The sequence below is a fragment of the Haliotis rufescens genome, unplaced genomic scaffold (assembly GCF_023055435.1).
Source record: "Haliotis rufescens isolate VD_foot unplaced genomic scaffold, xgHalRufe1.0.p SCAF_10, whole genome shotgun sequence".
NCBI lineage: Eukaryota > Metazoa > Mollusca > Gastropoda > Lepetellida > Haliotidae > Haliotis > Haliotis rufescens.
In genome coordinates, this window is record NW_025963780.1 from 5,048,129 (window position 1) to 5,061,291 (window position 13,163).

Below are 13,163 nucleotides of genomic sequence, written 5' to 3' on the forward strand. Positions count from 1 at the left end.
TCACCGCAGAAAATGTTTACAAATTGATTTACAAAATGGAAACTAGCTAAACATTGTAGAAAGACGAAAATTGTCCTTGTAATTGATAAACATGACGTTTCTGATTTTGTTTTTAAATGGTCTTGCACCAATATACTTTATTCTCCAATGGACAAACACCTAGCTTTGTCGGTTAATTGGTTTTAGAATAGAATGTAATTACAAAATAGATTGCAAAATCAGCTGGTCGAGCTTTATCTGTTATCATGTTAAGTTCAGAACGGAGTATCTGTACACAAAAAAGCGAAGGGGTTTGCTTCGCTTCCACTCCCATTCAAGTTCAAGGCTAGCCTGACATTTAGCCCAAGAAATAAAGTTATCTTATTTAAAAAACTACGTCTATAAAATATAAAAATATGAATGGATCCTCGAAAAACACTTAATTCCTAATACTTGTTTGTTTGTGGGTTGTTTAACGCTGCATTCACAATATTCCAGATTATATGACGGCGGTCTGTTAACAATCCCGTCTGGACCAGACAATCTAGTGATTGACATCATGAGCATCGATCCACGCAATTTGGATCCGATGACATGCATCAATCAAGTCAGCGAGCCTGACCAACCGATCCCGTTAGTCGGCTCTTACAACAAGCATAATCGCCTTTTACGGCAAGCATGGGTTGCTGAAGACCTATTATATCACGTGTCGTCATGGGTCTCTAATTCTTAGAACTGAGGCGATCTTGCCCTATCATCCCGAGTTCGAGTTGGATTCATTTCTTAAACGACTGGGCTACCTGTGTCCACCTCTAATTCAGAGGTCAACGGTTTGTCAACATGATATGGAAACAGACACACTTCAATGACGAAAAATTTAAAAATGACTACACTTGCACTGTGGTATCAAGAGCGTTTACCAATAGCCAAATCGATATGAGTCAGTGAGTGAATGAGTATGTTTTTTCGCCGCTTTAAGCAATATTCCAGCAATGTCACGGGGTCATTGGAAATGGGCTTTAAACATTGTAGCCATGTGGGGAATCGAACCCGGTCTTCGGCGTGACGAGCAAACGCTTAACCAATAGGCTACCCGCCGCCCCTAATCAATATGAAAAGCGAGATTGGTTTGACGCCACTTTGAACTGTATATTCAAAAGTATTTCACGGCGTTTCAACGAAAAGGGAGGGAAATATATAACATACTAAAATTTAAAACTCAATTTAAAACTCGACACAAAGTGTTACGTCGCTGTAAATACGAAATAACAAACCAACTCGAAAAGTACTAGTCTGGATTTGCTAGTTTGATCTCAGTGAACAATACAAAATTTACTTTACAGGAGGTAATTTGTCGGCACTTTCAACATTCAAAAATAAAACTAAGTCCAAATTGACACAGCAGAAACATGCTATATGCATTATGCACCTGTTCTCACCTGTCGTCAAGGTGTCATAGGTCATGGACATTCAACTTGATCTACTTACACCTGGTTATGCGCTGTTTCACAATACTCTGTTTTATTCACATTTTTACACTCTTTTACTTGTAAAAAGGCATAAAAACCTTTGATACGCTGTATTTGTGCCAAGGCCCAATTAGTACTTATTGTGTTGTTCGAATATTTACATATGTTGTATATTAACTGCATTTATTTAAGATCTGAGGTCGAAAAAACAGGTTTTTTTCATTTCCGTGAGTACTTTAGTATATGTTCACGACATTCAAAAAGCCTACGACATGGACTTAACCTGTCGGGTCATCAACGGGGAATCTGGGATTCGAACCCATGGTCTGTTGAACCTTCTGCTGCACTTGACTACCCGTACCTTCATTTGTCAATACTTCATTTCCTCGTCTTGCATGGCGTAGACGAAAGTGAAGGCTAACCCCAGTAGTGCAGAGACCAGGTGCTTCTCAACATGATCCAGCACTACACAATAGGGTTACTCCTTACAATACATGGGACATCTGCAGCTCGCACTATTTGTCATAGGCTATTTCACATAGGTTGTTTCCAAACAGTGATGAAAAGAGAGAACTTGTAGAATCAATAATGTTTTGTGATGAAAGAAATATACTTGACGTAATGACTATATACTTGAAAAACGTTCTGTGATGCTACACCAGCGAAATTGGTCATCCGCACCACCGCCTGCATCTGCAGCAACACGTATTTCTTCTCATGCATCAGAACTTGTTTACTTGCGGAGGTGCATTTTAATTTTTTGCATGTCAGAAATTACATAGTTTTCCAAACAATGAATATGATTAAAAGAGTGGAGTCAACGAATCAAGTTTTATTGATAAAATGAACTTGGCGTAATGTCTATACATCAAATAGATTACATGTTTTGTGATACTACAAAAATACAAAGAATATCTGCCTCTACCCCTTCATTTGCAGAATCGTATTTTTGTTGACAGAACGTCTGTCCTGATAGCGTGGCTCGGTGTTCGATCCTCGGATCATGACCCTCATACAAACGACGTTAAAAGATAGCTCTTGTTGTAAATACCCTGCCTTGCACTCGGCATTGCGAGGATCATCAGCAACACCTTTATTTCAAGTTAGAGGCCACAGGCCCATAGAACATAACATTACAGGAATACAATTACTGAAATTTAGGGGCTAAAACAAGGACTGGTCGGTTCAGAGTCAGTTTCATGTGTCCGAGTGGAGTATCCATGTTAAACTGAGACATGGTTCATCGTTTGTCCTGCACTATAAATTAGTCCGGACTAGTACAAGCAGTAACTCACGTGCATGCAAGCCTCTACATAAATATAAGTGCAATAATCTTGAACGCGATGTAAAACTCCATCCCACCTGATCTCACCTTCACTTACAAATACATGCAACTGTACAAGGAAAATATTTAAATGTTTGTCCGTGATTATTAATGATAAATACTAAATTACATACACACAATACATTATATTCAAGTTATCAAAACGACAAAACAAACTTGAAGAAAACATTAAAGGCTATTAATCTATAGTTAAATCAATAAGAGATGCTGCTAAATCTATCAATTACACATTTCTCTACTAACACGGCTCTCCAAGTCGTTCAGTCACCCGATGTGCACATGTACTGACAGGAATAGTACGTCAGTTTGACTCGTGATAAACAGGTTTATGAAAAATGATGACATAAGCAGAAATATTTGTTTTAGAAAACTATTCAATAAATAAATTTGCTAGATACAGTGTCAAGATACAGAATGGTGGGGGTGAGGTGGTGGTTACGAAGCTTAAGTTTAAATTTAACGAGTGACGTACCTTAGATGAGTCGGGTGGAATCAGGCTCACGATGCACAGAACAGTGTGTGTGTGTGTGTGTGTGTGTGTGTGTGTGTGTGTGTGTGTGTGTGTGTGTGTGTGTGTGTGTGTGTGTGTGTGTGTGTGTGTGTGTGTGTGTGTGTGTGTGTGTGTGTGTGTGTGTGTTGCACAGGGATTTCGTGATGCAGCATTGGTTAAACAGATCATAAGATCATAATCATAAACTATAACAAGAGAGTACACGGTTTCTCAGTCCTAACTGTTTTAAATGGTTTCTTAGCTTCTCAATTGTGCACCCGCCACCCCCTCCCCCACCCCCCCTTTTAAAAAAAGCTGTATCCGCCCATGCAATGCTGTTAGGAAGGCAATATGGTAGAACATGTTTAGTTTCCAAAACGCGGGTCCTATAGAACTTAAACCACATCCTGAAGTTCAAGGATTCAGACATGCTGACACACCTTGTAAAAGTAAATTTTGGTATAATACAATCTATAATGTTTTCCAAGCTGCTTATGAAGATGTTTTTAGGACATGAGAATTGGAAACAAGTATAAGCATCTGCAATTCAAAATTCTACACTCAATCATTCCTTGTAATCAGTATTTAAACAGAATTAACATTAAAGAAAGTAATGTATGTGAACATTGTGGTAGTATAGATACTGTTAGACATTACATGTTTTACTGTTCAAATGTATTTCCCTTTTGGATAGAATTATTTAAGTGGGCGAAGGTTAATGTACATAATCAGATTCATGATAATTACAGAGATACTGTATTGTATGGTATAGAAGGAGGCACAGAGGAGTGTACTTTGATGAATTATTTACTACTGCTAGCAAAGTATATTGTGTACAGATGTAAAGTAACTGAAGCCGACTGCCTTTTTAGAATATTTAAAAGAGAACTAGAAATACAATACAAAGTGCTACAGTATAACAATGTTAATCTTGCAGAAAAAATTAAATGTGTACTGAATAATTAGATGAGTATTATTGCTTTAAGCAACTCAAACCCAAATATAAAAATATAAACCCTGGTGTGCCAGTCCACGTGGCAATGTACAGGGCCATGTAAAATCGTGGACAATTAACATGAATAAATAATATAAAAAAAAAAGAAAAAAGAAAAAAGACAAAAAAAGACTGTGGCCTATACTCTAGTTTGTTCACAATTACCATCCAGACAAGTCTTGTATTGCATGTCGGGAAAGTTTGTTTATCGCGAACTGGGATCGGTCATTCCTACAACTTTGACAGCGTCTATTTCTGTAGCCCCATAGGCGAAATACGGATCCACCCATATTCGGATGACGTCAGACGTGAAGCTTGCAGGCTGAAAGACCAGGTATTGATTATGTGAAAATATAACAAATAAAAACAAAAAATAAATCAAAGACTAATCAGGGACCAATGACGATAGAATACAATCCGACCTCGGCAATGTCAAACAAGTATTTCCTAGATATTCTCACAATTGCCACGTCGATTATCTGTACCTTTTCTCCACTTTTTGGGTGCGATCGGCAATTGCGTTTTTCTATGTTTCCCCCAGGTGTATCTATTAACGTTTCATTAAGGGGTTGTATTTATCGTTATGACCTAATGGTTAAAGCGTTTGCTTCGATTCCTCACATGGGTACAATATTACTAAAAGAGGCTTAAAACCATACTCGTTCACTCCCTCAATCACTTTAAGACGTTACAAACGTTATATCATTACATATATATTTATATAAAATTTAACTTCTATAAATATTTTCACTTTAGCATGTTACAATATCGAGAGAAAATGATGATAATAAAGACTCGGAGAAAGAGTGCGAATGAGTTCTTACATTTGTTAGAATGACTTTGAAGATTCGAACTGAAGAGAGACGGGATAAATAGGTCGCCCTATACATATCAACATATACCCCAGAAGGCGCCAGGAGCTCCACCCTAAACGTTGCGCCAGCGCGGTACGTCTCGTACACGTGCACTTCCGAGATGAAGAGTTTCATGGCGTACTGCAACTGGAAACAAGTGCGACCTGAATGATGACTCTCTACAACTTCATCAATATGGGAGGGGGGGGGGGGGGGGGGGGGGGGGGGGGGGGGGGGGGGCACGGGTGGCCCAGTCGTCTAAGGCGTGCTCGTAGGTTTCATCAAAGTGGTAAACATCTGAGACCTGCATCACCTCGGGCTTTCCTCCCATATTAAGCTGACACGCCGCGATATAACTGGAATACTGACAGTGTTAAAAAGCGGCGTTAAACCAAACTCACTCACTCACTCATCAATATGGCATAGCTTTCCATTAACACCCTTCAAAGCACAATTCTTAGATATCGTAGACATTTCACATATCTAGACAAAGCAAAATCGTTTGTTTTGGCCCTGTTGTTTCACAGGACCCTGCTAATAAACGATCTTGTCATGCTTCACTGCATTTACTCAAAGATCTTGTCCTGCCACTTGAAGGTGACACACCATGATTTAAGTGAAATACTCACTCACTCACTCACCCATCTACTCACTCACTCACCCATCCACTCACTCATTCACCCACCCATCCACTCATCTTTGTTGTTGGGCCACTCACCTTCACATATTGGTTGTGTCTATAATAGTTTATATCGGACTGTCCCCATGCTTTGACGTCGTGACCGTAGACGGGGTAGACATCGGGTTGTCCAATCACTTGGCTAGCGGCGTTGCTGACAAACATAACCGTTATCTAAATTCCACATGTATATTGAACAGGACGAAATGGTAAGAGATTTGTGGGTAGACGGTACTGAAGCTCACCTGTGTCGTGAAGTTCTTCTATCGCAATTAATCCAATTTCTGAATTTCGTCTTGCTGTGAACGATTTTCTTTTGGTCACATATGTACAATATAAGTTGTCAATAGATCTAGGGGCACGTGGTGTGATGTACCCCGTTCATGATCCCGTGTACCAGGGGGCGTCAGGCTACCTCAAACCATAAAGTGAGTGAGTGAGTTGTGTTTAACGCCGCTTTTAACAGTATTCCAGTTATATCACGGCGTGTCAGCTTGATGTGGGAGGAAAGCCCGAAGTGATGCAGGTCTCGGACGTTCACCACTTCGGTGAAACCCACGAGCACGGGTACAGTGCTGACAAACCTAGAAACATAATCGTGGCGAACCGGGATTCGAACTCACAATCATATGTTTCTGGCGTGTCCAAGGGACGCAACTCTGTACCGCGAATCGCGGCGCCTTAGACGACTGGGCCACCCGCGACCCCCTCGAACCTTACAGTTCGGCAAGGGTGGAAACTGGACTTTTAAAGTCAGTTAACTCTCTTGCCTAGGGAAGATGCGTTAAACAAACAAACAAACAAATAAATAAATAAACACACAAAGAAACAAACATTGTGTTCTTCCATCACCAATAAACGCATTCAACCAATAGACACGTGCCACGCATGGAACAATGCGGACCTATTACTCCCTTGAGGGGTCAAAGTGCACGTGTCGTGTCACTGCATCAGTGTATTGCTGTGGCTGGACCCGCAACAATATTATTCAATATAAGTCGAACTCGGTCTTTATGTAATTAATTTGCATGAATTTGATTGGACCGATAATTTTTCTTCGGGAACTTATTTGTTAATATTGTTAAAATTCATGATCACAATGCTTACTTGTGGTACGTTTACTATATATATATATTGAGTGGCTTAAGAAACATTCGCTAATCACAAGAACCGTACATCTCACTCACTTATAGAAGACAGCCCCGACATGGGTACAATGTGTGAAGCCCATTTCTGGTGTCCCCCGCCGTGATATTGCTGGAATATTGTTACAAGCGGCGTAAAACCATACTCACTAACTCACTATGAAAGACAGAACATTCTTAAAATCAAGCCATCATCTGAGTATTTACAATGTCGTTGTGACGCCACAACCCTCGTATAAACGGGAGTACTCGCGATAAACATGGCCTTCCGAAAACGTATGATGTCCGAAAACATATATAATCTGACGAGAAATCGAAGGGTTACTTTAATATTTCATCATTTTTGCAGCTGGATTTGTTTTTTTGTGTGGTAATAATCAGCAATAGAGCAAATCCAAATAATGTCTTGATGTTGCCATGTGTCTTTAGTCGGACGACTCCGTAACCCGAAAATAAATGTATTGTTTGTTATTGAAATCGACGAAGATAAAAAGTACCGTATTCGACGTAATAAGCGCACAACTCTAATAAGCGCCCACGGCGATAGTTTCTAATATATTGGCTAATGAACAATCCCAGTTAGCACCCCTTCCGATTGATCAATGTACACAAGACTTATTCGTGTACAATACACACTCGTGTGTTACATGCACCCTTAAATATGGGCAATTAAATTCTGGAAAATATATCTGTCGTGTATGATACGCACATACTTTTCTTTTGTGTCCTTTCAGGCTGACAGCATAAACTACGAAATTAACAATCTTTCAACTTTTCTCATCAAAATTATATTCTAATAAGAGCCCCCTATTTCTAATTTTGAGAGCGCCCTGGGCGCTTATTGCGTCGAATACGGTAGTTACTTGTCTCCGGAGTTGTCCTGTGACGAGTAGTCCAGCACAGCTGTCGCCCACAGTTCCACCTCTACAATAAGGACGAGGTCAGATGAATCATGTGCGGGGAACTACAACTACATCAACTACAACTACATCCACTACAACATGTTATCGTTAGTACCAAATATGAATATTAGTCATTGTAAACAGGGGTGGTAATGTGTTCGCTCTTCGCGCCGAAGGCCCGGGTGCCTTTTCCCCCATGTAAGATGTAAAGCCCCTTTGGGGTGTCCCCTATATCTCCTATGATATTGCTGGAATATTGTTTAATTAACCAATGGTTAAAACTCCCTCCCTCGCTATCTCCCTCCCTCCCTCCCCTTTTGCACCATCTTCCCGAGGCAAGAGAGTGAACTGACTTTAAAAGTCCAGTTTCCACTCTAGGCTGGCATTACGGAGTTACATTTTGGCTGGACTAACGAGTCTATGCATAGTCCAATCAAAATCGCGCACCGAAATCGAAATCCGGTTCATAAACTGTCGTGCAGATTTCAATCGATTGCAGGATTTGCAAAGCATGTGCACCGCTAACTCGTTGTCAGCAGATATTTTCCAAATCATTCCATGTTTTTAATCAAGATGCTCACGTGTATGGCCGTCTTGCCGAGGAAAGGTAGTTTACTGACTTAAAAAGTCCAGTGTCAACCCTTACTGAACTAGGCTGGTATTATTGAGTTATACTTTGGCTGGACTAACAAGTCTATGCATAGTCCAATCAACACTGTGTAACGTAATCGGCATGCAGATTTCGGTCGACAGCAGGAATTCAAAAGCTTGTGAACTACCAACTTGGCGTCAGCAGATATTTTCCAAATCATTTCATGTTTTTAATCAAGATGCTCACGTGATTTGATGCATTTCGCGATGTAACACCCGTTTTATCACAATATAGATCTTGATTATCGATCAGATCGTCTTGACTGGGCGCCGCCATTTTGTTTGAAACAAATGCAAGCGATTGAATCGGATTGGTCCATAGGAGAGGCTCAGAAGGGACATAACTCATAATAACCACTGGTGGCGCTACGATCGAACCCAGGAATTCAAGCCTAGTTCGGCAAGGGTGGAAACTGGACTTTTAAAGTCAGTTAATTCTCTCGCCTTGGGAAGATTCTTTTGCACTGGACAGTGCAATGTACAACGGTTTGAGAGAAAAAGATAATTTGGATGTGTGACTTTCTATATTAAAAAAGCTACCTGGTCTGTCTCGACGAGTGACGGGCCTCGTGATTAAAGCGTTCGCTCGTCACGCCGAAGGCCCGGGTTCGATTCCCCACATGGGTATAATGTGTGAAGCCTATTTTTGGTGTCCCCTGCCGTGATAGTGCTGGAATATTACTCAAAGAGGCGTAAAAGGATACTCACTCACTCACTCGGCGAGTGACTGATTATGATCACAGATACACGACTGATCAATCCCGAGATATATTTCATATCGTCACCACCCTGTTTCGTTTCCAGTTATCAATATCTTATGCGATCTCAGTTGCTTCAGATTTGGAGGATTCATCAGGACAGACAGGTTTCATACCTTGTGATGTAGCCTCCGTAGTCGTCGTTATTGATGTTGTCGTGGTAGTGGATGTACTTGTAGTTGTAGATGGAGTGGTAGTAGTAGTAGTAGTTGTAGTAGTAGTAGTAGTAGTAGTAGTAGTAGTAGTAGTAGTAGAAGAAACAGTAGAAGAAACAGTAATAGTAGTCGTTAACGAAGTGGTCGTTGTTGGTGTTGTCGTGGTAGTGGATGTAGTTGTAGATGGACTGGTGGTAGTAGTAGTGGTAGTAGTAGATGTAGTAGAAGTAGCAGCTGTACTAGATAGAGATGGAGATAGAGAAGTGATAGTGGCAGAAGTAGGAGATTGGGTAGTAGTAGTAGTAGTCGTCGTAGGTGAAGCAGTTGCAGTAGTAGTGGAAGAAACACTCGTAGGAGCAGTGGCGGCGGTGGCGGTTGTGATGGCGGTCGTCATGGTTTCCGTTGTTGTACTGGCGGTTGCCGGGGTTGTTGTAGTCGGTACAGTTGATGCAGTTGTCATTGGTGTTGGAGGTGTCACAGATGATGCAGTTGTCATCGTTGTTGGCGTTGTCGCAGTTGATGCAGTCAGTGGAGTTGCAGCATTGACGGTTGATGTAGACGAAACATCTATGCGTTTCACAAGCATTTCATTGTTATCATTGTTATTATTTGTGACGGAATTTAGTTTAGTGTTTTAGGTTATAATGTGGAAGGCGATATTTTCGATTGTTAATATTTCATAAATTTAAATTGTTCCTTCCAGAGAAGACTTGACAAAATAATCTTGCCTCAGATTTTACAAAACAAAGAATTGTTTCCTTGGCATGCTGAATGTGGTTCAAAGAAACGATGACCGACCAATTGGAATTGACATTTGGAACACAGGACACAAAACTAATCTTTGGATCTATGTTAGTATGAAATACCGATTGTTATTCTTTAAAATTGAGCTATATAAATTGGTCCAATCAATATTTTCGGTCTGGTCACCATTGGGAGATCAATAATTTACCCATTTCAATTTTCGTTCTCGTCACTAATGTCACTAATCATTAAATGTTTCCTACTATTTTTCGTTCAGAAAACATTACATATACGACCCAATTCGGGAGAAACTCACTAATAATGAAAGCGCCTCTTTGCCAATAACACTTCTACCCAAAGTTCCAGGTTCTAGGGCGTAGAAGTCAATATGTCAGAATTTACAAGAACTTTTGGTATTTGTAACTTGTAAACGTAAAAACATCGCTTCAGAATTTACATGTACATCAGTCACAAAGGTTGTTATTACCTTCAGTCGTTGTCAGGAGCGTTAAAGTTGCAGTAGGTGTCGTTGTCTGTGCCATTGTTGTTGTCGAGAAGGGCACTGCACCTGTTTTGATAAAAAAATATATCCTACTTGTAGTTAGTCTGCAACTACATCCCGATTTGTTCAAACAACAGAAGCAACACTACATATCAAAATAATCTGAAACAATTTGAAGATTATACTTACGATATATTACACTGCGGTAGTAGATGTCAATGTGATATATATCTTACGTAGGCCGTAGTAGATGTCAGGGTGAAATATATCTTACCTTGGTGGTAGTAGATGTCAGTGTGGGGTATATCTTACCTTGGTGGTAGTAGATGTCAGTGTGGGGTATATCTTACCTTGGTGGTAGTAGATGTCAGTGTGGGGTATATCTTACCTTGGCGGTAGTAGATGTCAGTGTGGGGTATATCTTACCTTGGTGGTAGTAGATGTCAGTGTGAGGTATATCTTACCTTGGTGGTAGTAGATGTCAGTGTCAGGTATATCTTACCTTGGCGGTAGTAGATGTCAGTGTGGGGTATATCTTACCTTGGTGGTAGTAGATGTCAGTGTAAGGTATATCTTACCTTGGTGGTAGTAGATGTCAGTGGCAGGTATATCTTACCATGGCGGTAGTAGATGTCAGTGTGAGATATATCTTACCTTGGTGGTAGTAGATGGTAGTGTGAGATATATCTATCTTACCTTGGTGGTAGTAGACGTCAGTGTGAGGTATATCTTACCTAGGCCGAAGAAGATGTCAGTGTGAGATATATCTTACCTTGGCGGTAGTAGATGTCAGTGTGAGGTATATCTTACATTGGCGGTAGTAGATGTCAGTATCAGGTATATCTTACCTTGGTGGTAGTAGATGTCAGTGTGAGATATATCTTACCTTGGCGGTAATAGATGCCAGTGTGAGGTATATCTTACCTTGGTGGTAGTAGATGACAGTGTGAGGTATATCTTACCTTGGTGGTAGTAGATGTCAGTGTAAGGTATATATTACATTGGCGGTAGTAGATGACAGTGTGGGGTATATCTTACCTTCGCGGTAGTAGATGTCAGTGTGGGGTATATCTTACCTTGGCGGTAGTAGATGTCAGTATCAGGTATATGTTACCTTGGCGGTAGTAGATGACAGTGTGAGGTATATCTTACCTTGGTGGTAGTAGATGTCAGTGTCAGGTATATCTTACCTTGGTGGTAGTAGATGTCAGTGTAAGGTATATATTACCTTGGCGGTAGTAGATGACAGTGTGAGGTATATCTTACCTTGGTGGTAGTAGATGTCAGTGTGGAGTATATCTTACCTTGGTGGTAGTAGATGTCAGTGTGGGGTATATCTTACCTTGGTGGTAGTAGATGTCAGTGTGGGGTATATCTTACCTTTGTGGTAGTAGATGTCAGTGTAAGGTATATATTACCTTGGCGGTAGTAGATGACAGTGTGAGGTATATCTTACCTTGGTGGTAGTAGATGTCAGTGTGGGGTATATCTTACCTTGGTGGTAGTAGATGTCAGTGTAAGGTATATATTACCTTGGCGGTAGTAGATGACAGTGTCAGGTATATCTTACCTTGGTGGTAGTAGATGTCAGTGTGGGGTATATCTTACCTTGGCGGTAGTAGATGTCAGTGTGGGGTATATCTTACCTTGGCGGTAGTAGATATCAGTGTAAGGTATATCTTACCTTGGTGGTAGTAGATGACCGTGTCAGGTATATCTTACCTTGGCGGTAGTAGATATCAGTGTAAGGTATATATTACCTTGGCGGTAGTAGATGACAGTGTGAGGTATATCTTACCTTGGTGGTAGTAGATGTCAGTGTGGGGTATATCTTACCTTGGTGGTAGTAGATGTCAGTGTAAGGTATATATTACCTTGGCGGTAGTAGATGTCAGTGTGAGGTATATCTTACCTTGGTGGTAGTAGATGTCAGTGTCAGGTATATCTTACCTTGGTGGTAGTAGATGTCAGAGTGGGGTATGTCTTACCTTGGCGGTAGTAGATGTCAGTGTGAGGTATATCTTACTTTGGCGGTAGTAAATGTCAGTATCAGGTATATCTTACCTTGGTGGTAGTAGATGTCAGTGTCAGGTATATCTTACCTTGGCGGTAGTAGATGTCAGTGTCCTGTTTGCTGACCACTGTCAGAGTCTGTGGCAACTCGCCGTGGAGGACACACTCTCCTGAGTCTGAATACGCCATAGACACACACCCTTCCTCTTGATGACACAGGACAGAACACTCCGCCCGACTTGGCACCGTCTTCCCACTTACAACGTAATCTGTGGCGGATTTGTCTCTGAATATCAGGTGAAAAACCTCATCCACACACATACTGCTTCCATGAATACTTATAAATACACCGGTCAACATGACCAGAACAACGAACATCGCTTTCAAAATGTCAGACATTATTGGAAATCCTCTTAATCTTCAACGAAAATAATCTTCGCAGTCATTTTTTTCAATAAATCTTGTGTGCTTACATCTCCTACC

At 40.7% G+C, this 13,163-nt stretch overlaps 1 protein-coding gene across 1 annotated transcript; it reads right to left on the reverse strand.

The window, feature by feature from the left end:
* Positions 1-3,606: 3,606 nt before the first annotated feature.
* On the reverse strand, positions 3,607-13,163 carry LOC124148079 (uncharacterized threonine-rich GPI-anchored glycoprotein PJ4664.02-like). The gene is made up of 7 exons (XM_048386669.1): positions 12,770-13,163; positions 10,653-10,733; positions 9,383-9,988; positions 7,819-7,879; positions 5,850-5,964; positions 5,102-5,278; positions 3,607-4,599 (listed from the first exon to the last, which is right to left on the reverse strand). The coding sequence occupies exons 1-7, from the start codon at positions 13,077-13,079 to the stop codon at positions 4,483-4,485; spliced, it is 1,467 nt and encodes a 488-aa protein (XP_048242626.1). The 5' UTR covers positions 13,080-13,163; the 3' UTR covers positions 3,607-4,482.

Excerpts from the sequence above, each read along its gene's own strand:
- LOC124148079 (XM_048386669.1), bottom strand. The coding sequence starts at position 13,079 with ATGTCTGACATTTTGAAAGCGATGTTCGTTGTTCTGGTCATGTTGACC. Across the intron at positions 10,734-12,769 it reads TGACATCTACTACCGCCAAG|GTGCAGTGCCCTTCTCGACA; the intron begins GTAAGATATACC and ends TTATCAAAACAG. Across the intron at positions 7,880-9,382 it reads TACGGAGGCTACATCACAAG|AGGTGGAACTGTGGGCGACA; the intron begins GTATGAAACCTG and ends TCCTTATTGTAG.